The 13290-nt window shown below is 45.3% G+C and overlaps 3 protein-coding genes across 4 annotated transcripts; 1 reads left to right on the top strand and 2 right to left on the bottom strand.

Moving 5' to 3' along the window:
* Positions 1-427: 427 nt before the first annotated feature.
* Positions 428-1563, top strand: LOC123165926 (uncharacterized). Its single transcript, XM_044583678.1, has 2 exons — positions 428-629; positions 799-1563. Exon 2 carries the CDS (start codon positions 835-837, stop codon positions 1210-1212), a length of 378 nt encoding a protein of 125 aa, XP_044439613.1. The 5' UTR covers positions 428-629; positions 799-834; the 3' UTR covers positions 1213-1563.
* A 913-nt stretch (positions 1564-2476) lies between these two features.
* LOC123165328 (geranylgeranyl transferase type-2 subunit alpha 1) lies at positions 2477-6591 on the bottom strand. The gene is made up of 8 exons (XM_044582958.1): positions 6353-6591; positions 5931-6090; positions 5598-5764; positions 5428-5532; positions 4264-5067; positions 3996-4185; positions 3229-3406; positions 2477-3007 (listed from the first exon to the last, which is right to left on the bottom strand). The coding sequence occupies exons 1-8, from the start codon at positions 6574-6576 to the stop codon at positions 2616-2618; spliced, it is 2220 nt and encodes a 739-aa protein (XP_044438893.1). The 5' UTR covers positions 6577-6591; the 3' UTR covers positions 2477-2615.
* Positions 6592-9330: 2739 nt separating this feature from the next.
* LOC123167292 (probable 3-hydroxyisobutyrate dehydrogenase, mitochondrial) lies at positions 9331-12463 on the bottom strand. 2 transcript variants are annotated; one of them, XM_044585130.1, is made up of 11 exons: positions 12225-12463; positions 11899-12075; positions 11571-11659; positions 11336-11450; positions 11067-11217; positions 10791-10873; positions 10571-10666; positions 10333-10475; positions 10025-10109; positions 9721-9800; positions 9331-9635 (listed from the first exon to the last, which is right to left on the bottom strand). In XM_044585130.1, the coding sequence occupies exons 2-11, from the start codon at positions 12019-12021 to the stop codon at positions 9548-9550; spliced, it is 1053 nt and encodes a 350-aa protein (XP_044441065.1). In that variant the 5' UTR covers positions 12022-12075; positions 12225-12463; the 3' UTR covers positions 9331-9547. The 2 variants fall into 2 exon arrangements, with proteins under 2 accessions (XP_044441065.1, XP_044441064.1); XM_044585129.1 differs by having other exon boundaries at positions 12174-12459.
* Between the last annotated feature and the right edge of the window lie 827 nt (positions 12464-13290).

Raw genomic sequence — 13290 nt, forward strand, 5'->3', positions numbered from 1 at the left:
CACACGACGCAAATTCAGTGACTTCCGATGCATCTATCTATATCTATATTTATATCTATACCAATATAAAAAGACCCAAAGGGCCAAATCCAAACCATCTCGACCATCAAATTATGTTATCTAGCGGTTCAAATCGCTCCAATGTTGAGCACCAAACATGTTTAACGCTCTAATTATCTACCACTGCCATTGGTTATAAACACGTTTTGACTCAATGTTATCCCATGAAATCTGCCATGTAATTAATATCCTACCATTCTCACGAAAAAAGTAATTGATATCTTACAAAATACCAACGTGCAACGGATATATCTTACCTAATATAACGTGCAACTAATATCCTACCTAATATAAACGTACATTGCATTTACATTATTACTAGTTTTACTCAAGTTTTGACCACGATCAAAACTTTTTTTTTGAGACATACATCCGGACTCCGCCTCGTGATTTTTAGTAGCCCACAAGGCCCATGCGTCCGCCCGTATCGTCCCCTTTCCTTCCCATCCATCCTCCGATCTCCATCAACCGGAGCCGCCGTGCTTCCTCCTTCCGCCTGCACACGCTTCGACCCCGGCGGCCGCTCGCGGCGCGTCGCCACCTTCCTCACCCTTCGTTCCGCTGCTCAGGTGAGTCCCTCGCACTCCCCAATCCAAGGCTTCGCGTCACATCGTTCCCCGTTCGCCCTTCACTCCGCCCTCTCCCGCCCTTCGCCAAACCCCAGCGGCTGCGGCGCAGCGGCGGCGATTCGCTGACCGGATTTCAGGGGCTCCATCTGACGACCACCCGTACGTGCAGGATCCCGCTCCCCAGTCCAGCACAGGGAGGGGGGCAATGGAAGGACCGTCTGACGGCCAACTGATCCCCTCCACCGCAGGAGACCCTCACCTCAACAGCTCGGCCGCGCCCATGGACGCCACCAGCAGCGGCTCGCAGCACGTCGCGACGCTGCGGAAGCTGCTGTTCCGGAGGATGCTGGTCGGGGTGAACGACGGCCGCTACTTCCTGGGGCTGTTCCACTGCGTCGACAAGCAGGGGAACATAATCCTGCAGGACGCGGTGGAGTACCGCAGCGCGCGCCGCTCATCCCCGTCGGCGCCGAAGGAGGAGCGGTGCCTCGGGCTCATCCTGATCCCGGCGTCCTGCCGCTCGTCCTGCCATGTCGACTGCTTCATCGAAGAGCAGATGGCCCTGCTGTCCCTGTGCAAGTGAAGGATGCTTCTGATTTCTTTCTTCTTCTGGTTTCTCAAGCTATGTGGCGTCGATGAATCTGTGCCTGGAGACCTTACTGTCACTTTTATTTGTAATCAGTTGTGCCATATTGGAGTTACCCTGCATATTTTTTTTTGTTATTTCAGCTAGAAGCTGGTATTCATCAATCAGTGTCACTGGCTGTGAGTTCTTCAATCAACAAGATTTTGTACACAAATTCAGTAACTGATGACATACAAGCTCATACCATAACTTTCATAAAGTGATCAAGTGAAATTACTCTGGCTGATGCAATCCTGATGCTGATGATGCATACAGGATTGCACAACACAGACAGAAAATTTGTTTCGATGTTTTATGTAAATACTAGTGTTTTTCGTTAATTTTTCAGTCCTCTGCTGTGAAGGTTCGTGGTAACTAGCGAAATGCCCATGGTAGTACGATTCTAAAAGTACTCCCTCTGTAAATAAATATAAGACGTTTTGGGTCATTGTTTTAGTGATCTAAAACATCTTATATTTGTTTACAGAGGAAGTAATTGCAATGTGGTTAAAATACCACCAAAAGAGCATATGTCCCTGCTGTCCCTGAACAGTGAAGGATGCTTCTAAATTCTTTCTTCTGGTTTCTCAAGCTGTGTAACTTAGATGAAGCTGTGTCTGGAGACTGGAAACCTTCCTGCTGTGACTATTTCTAACCAAATTCTGTCATATTGGAGTTTCCCTGCATTTTCTTTTGTTGTTGTTTCACCTCAAATGCTACTCCTGCTTAAATCTTCTTTCGGCATCACTTGTTGGCTCTTCAATCAAGATTTTGAGTTTTGTTTCGATACACTCCAAGATTTATAAAACAAAAAAATGGTAACCGATGACATACAAGTTCATACCGTAACTTTTGTAAAGTCGTCAAAGTGAAATCGCAATGGCTGAGACATATACTCCCTCCGTTCCTAAATACTTGTCTTTCTAGGCATTTCAAATGACTGTCACATACGGATGTATGTAGACATATTTTAGAGTGTAGATTCACTCATTTTACTCCGTATGTAGTCACTTGTTGAAATGCCTAGAAAGACAAGTATTTAGGAACGGAGGGAGTACAAGACTGCACGGCCAAAATAAATTTTATTTTTATAATGTTTGTTTATGTGGAAGTATATCTCTAGTTTATTTTTCATTCTGCTGGCAATAGATTAGTGGTAACTGGCAAATGCCCAAGGCAGATAATAAATACGATTCTGAAAAGAGTCGCACCGTGGTTAAACTAGTGCAATGCTCGTGTTCGTCTCTCAGAGCTGCCTAACGAGCTGTAATACACGAGGCAGAAAATGGCTGCGAGGTAAAATATAAGTGTACAGTGTTTACTTTCAACATCCTATCCAAGTTCCATCCTCTAACGAACAGCTAATGGATACATGTGCCGTCAAGCCACTTCAGAGAAGGGCTGAGCGTCGTCACAACAGTCACGAAGCTATCCTTGTCGGCGACCGCATTTCCCTTGATGTCAAGCTGCACCAGGTTCACGGATTTGAAGAAGAGTATGGCGTCCCAGAACTCCTCCACGTTGACGCTTTTCTTTCGGCACTCCACGAAGGCTTCACACCGTTCGACTTTGTGTGAAAACGGGGATGAACACATGTACCGTGTCGTGTCGATCGGGTGAGCTCCAATCTCATTGAAAGACAAATCCAACGCTTTCAAGGAAACTATCTTGGTCAGGGGTTCGAGTGACGTGAAACTGCTGATCTGGTTGTTGCTGATGTTCAGGCACACAAGCTGCTGCAAGGCCTCCAAACCTGAAAAGGTCAAGAATTTAGTTTCTTGTAGACATTGCACCGTGAAGATTATTCATCAGATACCAGCTTCTAACTCAAGCAATTTATCTTTGGCGGTAGCTATTAGCTTAATGCAACTGTAAATTGTGTTTGCTTTCCAGGTGCCATAGTAACACTAAACTGATAAGTATAAAAAATGCCTCTAAAGTACAGACCAGAGTTATAAGATTTTAATATCTGACCTTCAATGGATCTGAGCTTATTATGGCTTAGGTCCAGCATTTGAACCCACAACATGCGTTCAGTAAATCCAATGCGTGTTAAAGACAATCTGCAAAGTTGCACATGGTTTAATGTAGCTGAATTTGATCTAACTTGGACTGAACAGTACTTCATGAAAGTCTCCATGTCACATGTTAGCTGCAACAAAAGGAAAAGTTAGATGGCTACAAAATAAGATTCATTAAATGATATAATAACATGAACAGACCATCTTTTACTGCAAAATGCAAACTAATCAAACTCCACCATTTCCATTGGCACTATTATCTTTCTAACTTGATTGACCATAGTCCCAAAAGGTGTTACAAATATCACACGGTTAATTCAAATTTTGATAAGCTCAAAGTATCACCAGATCAAAGTGTGAATTAGTTTACCTGGATTACTAAATGCTTTCAAGAACTATGCAGATGATAAGAATATACATTGATTAATTGGGTTTAGCACAATAAGGTTGCTAAAGGTGCAATTTGCACTTATTTAACATTACAGCCTCATTATTATAAGTGCGAAAAAAGAAAGGCCTTAACTACATGTGGGATAAAAGAACTTGTAAACAACAATGAATCTAAAATTGTCAAAATGGTGAAATGAATGTTTTGAGGTACACGATTCCACAAATATTAGAAGCTTCCATTATTTTTCATAAGAACCAAGTAAGCTGAGCAATACTAAATTGTCTAGATCTTCTATTAAGCAAACTGTGTTCAAACATTTTCCATGTTACCTGATCCATTAGGACTAAGCTCCGCTCATCTTCATAATATCTTTTATGAGAAGGATCCAAATTAATCAAGTCACTGAAGAACCCTAGCGCCTCTTCGCAATATCCCTTCCTTTCAATCAAAGAACTTCCGCGGGACTTTATTGCAGCGCAAGCAAGCAATAGCCGTGCTAGTGTCAATTTGGCAAATTTACTGTGGAAGAGAGTATGATGTGAAAATGGAGGTCAAATGCATTAATCAGCTGATGAAAAAGGTAATGCAGAGCCTAACCTATTCTCATCAGGTAAATCTCTGAAAAGGTCGATTTCATCAGATAGTCTATCCAAATTCCATCTTGACTCCTCTTGAACCAAGGCACTGGTGATATTTAGCTGATCAAAAGCGACACAACTGGGTTTCCCATGAGACTGGAATGATTCTGAGCTACTCCAGGAGATTGGGTCATGAAACAAATCGATATCATGTGCTTCATCATTATTGTTGCCCAGTTCAACGGTAAATGTAAAATGTACAGGGCAATTGCAGTGAGAGCCACTTCTTGACATGATATCATCTGAGCAGGGTATGCTTACTTCAACAGAAAATTGCTGTGAAGTGCTACAATCTTTGTTTCTAATTTCAAGATATGTGGCCCAACAATTAGAATAACCGGAGTCGGTTATCACGAGGGGTCTCCACTGAAGATCCTTATCAAACACAAAATCAGAATTTAACTTCACATTTGATGGATTTAATCCTTTGACGGGATCATTGAAATAAAGCACAATGGGTATAATCCCTTCCTTCAGAGAGTAACAACAAATGGAGCTCGGGGAAGACACCATGTTCTGGTCCCCATTTTTCCTGGTCGGAAATAAACTGAGCTTTGCACCATTAGAAGGCCAAGATGAAATCAGCTGTGGGTTATCAGGGGTAGATGTCTGAGCTAAAAGCCAGAGGTGATAGAACCATCCACTTTGGTCACCAGGGTCTGTAAACAGTGCCTGAATTACAAGTTCAAACTCCTCTGAGAAGATCTTCTCCTTTGACTCAAAACCTTCACTTCGTTGGATTAGCAGATTGGACAGAAGTATACTGCAATACAACACGTGAGATATTATAGCACACAACTCAACATATCATAAAAAGTAATCATCAAAACTTGAGATAATACAATATACACATTACTCAAAAAGTGTGAAACTAGTTAAACAGAGTAAGCATCTTCAATTCAGCCTGAATCATAAGAAACTAAGTCCTCAGGTTATCCTTTGCTAGTTTACATCAAATTCACTGAAATTTCTATGGATCAAATATCAGTCCAGTTGCCAATGCAGTTGTGCATCTCTCACTACACGGAAAAAAAATGATTTAGGGTAGCTTAAATTGATGAATTCTCATTCAGGCACCAAATGGAATTCTGGGAAGAGCATCTAGATCAGAACAATTACATACCTACGATTATGCCATGCTGAGTAATTACTGAAATTCTCACTGATCTTATCCATTGTGTACTGAAGCTCTTTCTCTTCTGGCACCCCCATAAATTTTGCAAGGAACCTGTGAAGTGTGGAAATCAGTCCAAGCACCATCTTAGTATTAACTGCTAACAAAAATAATTTTACCTGCGGTAATTCCATCCGTGGAAATTCCTCGCATCCACCTTTAATAGCTTATCCAAGAGGCCATATTCACGCTTGAAATCCACAGGGGCAAGCTTTTGATTTAACAACCACTTGCGATGATACCACGCTCCATAGGACTTTGGGTTCTGCCTCAGAGCAAGCTCCACCTTCAAAATTTCAAATCCCACAACTGAAGATCGCCAAGCAACCAACTACAACTAGAGCACAAAACAAAGAGCTACCCACTAGTTGTGACTTTATTTCTTGCGAATGCGCTACTGAAGAACATAGAAGAATCTGATATAATGTCGAAACCGATAGATCAGCACATACCACTCTGAGCTCGGCATCGACGGAAGACTTGATGGCCTCTGGATCAGAAAGCTCCTTGAGGTTGTGCTGCAGCGCGAGCTTCCTGTAGTTCCACGCCGTGTAGGCCTCCGGGTTTATCTCGAGAAGCTTGAAGCTCAGCCCAAGCGCCTCCTCGGTGTACCTGCACACCCCAGACACCCAAAAATCTTGGCTTATCATTGTGGTACTAAGCACGACGGCTAAAATCTGGATCTTGTATCTTTCTGCCGCATTCGCTCCCTCGTGCTGATGACGAGGAAACGAAGGGCGAAATCTACAGCAGCCGACAAGAGGACCTGATCCCCCCTCGCTGCGGTGGGGTAAGCGGCTCGTCAGAGTTCGATCTCGCGAGAGACTCGGCCGGGCCCTAGAGCGAGGGGCGGGAGGGGGAGGGGGAGGCTTACGTGCAGGTGTGGTGGTTGTGGAGGACCTGGACCTGGAGCTCCCGGAGCTTGGCGGCCTTCGCCGCCGCCGCCGCGTCATCCTCCGGCTGCTTCGGCCGGCGAGGCTGGCCGTGCATCTCGTTGCTTCTCCGGTGACGGCTGGGGGTCGGGGGGAGTTGGATCTCGAGCAGAGAAGAGTTTCTCCTACAGTGGGTAATCCGTTTTTGCACATACGCCCTTCCCATCGTCCGTAATTGTAATCCGGTGATGTAATTGCACAGCAGCCGCCATAAAACCCTGATCCCAAACCCCCTTTCTTCACAAGATATGAAAAAATCGGTGTAATCAAAATTTCACAGAAACACACAATTAATATATGCTCACTACACACCTATAAAATTTCATAAATAAATATGTCTTTTTTGGGCTAAAAGAGAGACAAGCATATATGGATCTAACGGATTACTGAGGTAATATTTTTATATTAAAGATCTACCCCATCCGTCTCATAATATAAGATCATTTTTTACACTAAAACGCTCTTATATTATGAGACGGAGGAAGAAAAATTGTTCAGGTATCTACAACTACAAAATATGATTGGCTCCAAACTATCGCACTCACGTCAATCCTTTCTATTTCAAAAAGCTACCCACCTGTTGTTTGATATGGGATAAGAATAATTTGCACTGAATCTGAGAGAATATGCGATAGAAAGAGGTTCAACGGAGCAAAAAAATATATGAAGACACAAAGGTATAAGGGTGAGGTGTCGCGGCGATCTCCATCACCACGGGCTCACCAATGTCAAAGAGGTTACACCGCCTCTCGGGTTTGAGAAATATAGTGATCAAGGGTTTCATTGGTTAGTGTCCTGCGCTTATGCAGCGAAGAAGATGATATCCGGCTTTAGCTTAATATATACTCCCTCCGTCTCATAATATAAGATGTTTTTTAACACTACAACAGTGTCAAAAAACGTCTTACATTATGGAACAGAGGGAGTAGTTTATATTATTTTTCTAATGAGTCTGCCCATGATTATGATTATTTTACTATGGCATGTGAAAGCATTGAATAGTTTACTAGCATTATTACATGCTCATATGGTCAACAAGGCTGGAAGACATTGATTGAGGCGGCTTCACTTGAACGCCAGGCAATTCCTTCCGAGCGTGCAAATTGTCCGGGTCATAATCTAGGCTAAGCAAGTTGCCAGGGTCAATCACCAGGCCAATCACTCACCAGGCACTTCCAGAATGCTCAAGGGGCGCCGAGCCGAGAGGAAGAAAGCATTTGCGTTGCGTTGGGGAGACGTTAGGGAGAAAGACATGTAAAGCGGTTTTTAGAGCACCGATTTTTGGAATTTTTTCCAAGATCATCACACATGTCGTTTCTTTACACACGCAAGTACTCCCTCCATTCCATAATATAAGAACGTTTTTAACACTAGACTAGTGTCAAAAACGTTCTTATATTATGGGACGAAGGGAGTAGAAGACACCAACATGCTTGTTGTGTAAAAAAATCAGATTTTCAATCTTTACTTTACTTTGCTTCTTTTTTTTACTGTTTCTTGCAGACCATATGTGCCCGAGCTCTGTTTTGAACATTCTACAGTGGAGTTAAAAAAAACAAAAAGAAGAATTACTCTGACCTCTTCATCAAGCGAAGCACAAAGCCATCTTTATTAAATTATTGAATAGAGTATGACAAAGCAGATACATGGATCAACCCAAAGCCACCTTCCTCGTGACCTCAATCGCTACACCTATAAGTCCGATGGAATGCCTTGGCGCATCCACGCACCTCATCTAATCCGGTGGCCTCACCAGGTTGCCCCATGGTGAGCCGAGCACCAACCCATACAACAAACACTCAGCGCGCATCGCATGCACACACTCTAGAATCCGCCGCCGCCATCTTCCAATGTCCCATCTTCAGGAGAGACCAGTACATAGGCCTTGCTAGGCCCAACTTCCGTTGACGCCAGGCAACGCCACCATCATGCGTGTGTCCATCAACACGTGTCCATCGTCGAGACCTGCTACCCAATGCCGCTGAGACCCGCCGTTATCAACGCGCTAGATGCCACGCCACTCCACCTTCGCGAGCACCACCTGCTGCCACTGGTCCCATCCCCTCCGCCCGCAGTTCCACTAACCGAGCACTCGAACACCCCAGGCGGCGCCTCCAAGAAGAGCACGACACACGTAGTGCCGCCGCCGCCCAATCCGAGGAGACTTTGGGTCTTCACCCGGGCATGGGGTCCGGCCGGAGTGGAGGGGCCTCGATGGCGCCTGCAAGAAGGAAAACGACGACCTTGGTCGTCGCCACCATCGGGACGAGCGGGCCATCCAGAGTTTCCTTCAGTCCGAAACCACCTCTACCAGCCCCCTCCAACACACCGAGCCCGGCGGCCGAGACCGCAAGCCACCAGGTGCAGCGGGAGAGAGGATGCGGCGGAGAGGAGATCCACCGGCAACTCACGGCCCATGCGGTCAAGAAGCCGTCCATCCACCACCCGCGAGCACCTCTAGTCGAGGACGTCGCCGCCACACCTAATGGGCCACCGCCCCAGGACCAGAGTTCTCCATGAGGACTAGAGCGATGAGATCCGCCGCCCTGTGACCCATGCCGCCGTCCAAGCCATTGCCGGGAGTCAGCCGAGCGCCACCCTGGCCCGGATCTTGGTGATCCCTCCACGCACCGGGAGGTTCCGCACCACCCACCGATGTAGGGAAGTGAGGAGAGCCTCCGCCACCGCCGTCGGCCGCCTGGGCTTAGCCCGGCGGCGACGCAAGGAAGGGAGAGAGGAGATGGTGCCCCCGGCGACTAGGGTTTGGATCCAACCGAGTCGCCCGACGCAGGGGCCTTCTGATAGATCAGTTTTACACTTTGCCTAGCCGCTTAATTCACCTAAATTAAAGGTCCACTTTATGTCAGCTTTTTGCAAGGGTATGGGTGAACTTTATGAACAGAGTCCAAGCAGACAAAAATGGAGTAAGAGATGCAGATCGACACCTCGATTTATTTTCCAAAACAGGAAGACAATCTGGAAACTTGGTTGCCGAGAAGCAAACCGAACTAACAATATGTACAAAGAAGACTCCAACCTTGTCTGGGCACTGTTTAACTAACAACTAAATTCAATCAATTGGAGGACATTATTGTTTTATTTAAACCGGCGACAAGTTTGCTGGGATGACTACAGGATCACTTCTCATCCTTCCCCGTGTAAAAGTGGCGAAACGCGCATGAAAAGTCCTTGAATTCACAGCCCTCGTCACATAACTTCCGGTAACTGCAGAAACTAGTGATTAGTGATGCAGCAAAAGAAGAGGTGAAATGTAAGGTTTTTAGTAACTTTTTTCTGTTAATGATCGTACATGTCAAGTGCTTCAGAACCCATGGGACATTTGAAGCCAACTCCAGATGCAGAGGCCATGGCCAAATCCAAATCTTTAGCCTGCAGAGGAAATGAGGAACGGAAACTATGAAGTTTGAGCTCTGTTTAATATGATAATCCTGTGCAGTTGGTTTACATTCTTTTATTCTTAATTTGCTAAGGAAAACCATTACAAAATATGTTCGTGTGATTACAGGATTTGAGACGAATGTTCTTTTACCAAGCAATCTATTTATATAAAATATTTGACGAACAGAACATTTTGCGTCGCATTTGAATCATACCATTAGTTTGGAGGTGAAACCACCATCATAATTCCTCGCCGATGGCACTCCCGCCATTACCCCAGGAACTGGGTTATATGTGTCACTGTTTGGAATTAGCCCCAAAAGGAGCGTAAAAAATTATAAACTTTAGATCATTCAACTTATAAGGCATAAGCTGAAGATGAGAATTTTCAGTAAAAAAAAATGTCACTACACATTTACACCTGAATAGAAAATTACGGTCCATCACCATAATTTAACGTTTGAACAAGCTAAGACCATATTAATGCCTCTCAAGCAACAATAAAGTGATAAGGAGATAATACCTACTCCAGCATCGGGCGCTAGAGCAATTGAATATATCTGTGAGAGTGCTTGCTTTGATCCCAAGATTCTGACCAAGAGCAAAGGCCTCAGAGACTCCAAGCATGCTGATAGCCATGGCCGTATTGTTACAAATCTTTGCAGCCTTAAAAGTACATATCAAAAGTGAGCCTGAATCATCTGTGCATGAATAATTATATAAAGAAGTCTCAGTCAAGAGCTGGAGTAAACCAAACTTACCGAGCCATTTCCAGCCCCGCCGCAGTAGATCAGCTTTTTGCCCATTGCGAGAAGTAACGGCTTTGCTGCTATGTATGTTTCTTCTAAACCACCCACCTATATATCATTCCTTTGCACCAAAGTAAGACACAAGCCCTTGTATGTAATACTAGTTTTTCACCAACAAAGTCTCTGTATTTTCTGGCGGTAACAATAAGTTCTGCGAAGCAAGGAATGGTACCATGAAAGTCAGTGTCCCAGCTTCTGCGGCAGGAACACCTCCGGAGACAGGAGCATCCAGCATCATCGGTTTTTCGGCGTAACCTGAAGATACAGAAGAGGCACACATTCATAACTCAAATGTGCAGATACATTTCTAGTATTAATTGTTGCCGGGGACAGATAAAAATACAGTGAAGACTGTTGATGATTTCATCTTTTCCAGGTGTACACTGAAGTATTCAGGTTTCCAACTACTAATCTCAAATGGTGATTCTGTATGATGGCAGATCATAACCTTTCCTTTCCTTTAAACTGCATCTTGACATGTCCGTAGATATCGTTCTTGATGTCTGAGGATCAACTGTAGATGAATCTATGTATAACCACGGTCCAAGGTGCCCCCCATTACCGAGCAAGCCGTTCCCTCCACTGTATACATCTAAGACCTGAAAAGAGCCTTGTAGCACTAAGCATTTGATTTGGTAACGGAGTTCGGTATAACTCAAGTTACAGCTAGTGCTTGTGAATCACCAATTTCTCATAAAGAAAACTAAACCAACTTACATGTGCAGAGGAAGGTAGCATGGTGATTACGACATCGCTCGACTCGGACACTTCAAGCGGCGACCGTTTCGTGGGAATTCCATCGTCCGAGAACTTGTTCATGGCATCCTCATTGCTGAACATGATAGAATCAATGTGTATATAATTGGTATAAGCAAACCAATTTTGAACAGGGAATAGATGGATGAACATTGGACCACAAAAAAGTGGAAGTTGGCAAGAAGGGCTCACTCACATATCATGAACTGACACTCTGTATCCAGCCCTCACCAGGTTCCTTGCCATGTGGGAGCCCATGTTTCCAAGCCCTATGAATCCAACACTCTGCAAAGCATGTCAACACCTCATAATCATAAACAAAGGAAGCAATATACACTGTCTGTGCCTGTCCTAAATCAGAAGGATGCATTGACCAAAGATCAAAGCTCCTTCCAAATTTATTTATTTCAACTAAGCTCTGCTCGACTCAAGTTTCAGGTGATACAAGCAGAGAGGAAGTGGCTAAGCATTCGGATGTGGATACTGCAGGCAAGAACGCAAGATGAACATAAGAGGAAAGAAACCTCCATGTGGGGTGGAGGTGGAGCGGCAGGAGCGGAAGAGAAGCCCCGGGCGCGGAGGCGGCTCTCCCAGCCCCATCTCTGCCGCAGCTTGGAGCCAAGTCTCCTCCATCCAACACCACCCATGCTCGCTCGCTGATTCTATCAGGTATCAGTGGAGCCCTGAATCCGGACTGTTCGCTGCAGGAAACAGAGAGCGGATAACATCAGTCAGGTTCGATGGATCCGCGCGTCGTGGAACGATGATCCAAGCGAGGCGCGGCACCGGATCCACTCACTCTGTCAGCCTGGGATTCGGCGAACGGCACGGCGGAAGCGCGGTCACTCACCCAATCTCGCGATTGGGACGGAAGAAGAAGCGGGAGCTTGCCTTCACCGGTGGGTGGGGGAGACGGGTGGAGAGAGGAGGGGACGAGCCGTGCAGCAGGTGGGAAGGGGCTCGTTCCGGCGTGGCGTGCATATCGCTTCGCCGGCGCCGAGTCATCGGTCATCACGCTCTCTCGCACGAGGCTCGCACGCCAAGAGAGATCACGTTTAGCTATGCAGACGAACAGTAAAAACACATTCTTTTTTATAAAACAAACTGATTTATTCGTGCATGTCTGTGTCAAAAGCATGCTTGGCAAGAGCAGTTGTGTCACGCTGGTAAAAGGAAAATCGGCGGTTCAAAGTGCCAATTTAGCGCTAGACCATTGTTATCGGAGGTCAAATTATTTGGACCCCGAAACATTTACGGATAATATTTAGAGATGAACAGGTACATGTCTAAGCTTTTTGGGACAACCTATTTGTCTGATATATTAGCTACTAGACAATAAAACATGCCCGTTGATTTTCCGGATTGTTGGATCTTCATCCAACGGCCACAATTGCCCTCATGTTGTTCTTCTTCCAACCAACGCCGTCCTAACTGCCTACTCTCACCTTCCGCGGCCGAGGCGTTACCATGCTCACCACGCCGCGCTCGTCCTCCCGTGAATCACTGCTCATGCCATCGCACTAAGCACTCACACCTCATGTTCTTCTCCGGCATCAATAGCCCCGTCCCCTAGGGGCACCCAGATCAATCAACCTCCGCCCCCTCTGCCTGGGACGTCTCACGGGCTTCGGGTCGTTCCCGTGCGAGCCCTAGACATTGTCCCCACACTTTGCTGAGCTTCGTCAGCTTCGGGCTCTAACACTCAATTCGGCTGATATGAATTCTATTTTCAGGTGTCTCATATATAGCAAATATGAAATTGTCATTTTTTTACATTTGCAAAAACATTTTTATGCACAAGATCAAAACTCCACATAACCGAGTATATCTATGTCACCTTCCACTAAATAGTAAGTCTGCGTGTAATAGCACCGGGAGAATATCAGGTGATACCATAACATAGATGCTCTCATGCT

The sequence above is a fragment of the Triticum aestivum genome, chromosome 7D (genome assembly GCF_018294505.1).
Source record: "Triticum aestivum cultivar Chinese Spring chromosome 7D, IWGSC CS RefSeq v2.1, whole genome shotgun sequence".
Classification (NCBI taxonomy): Eukaryota; Viridiplantae; Streptophyta; class Magnoliopsida; order Poales; family Poaceae; genus Triticum; species Triticum aestivum.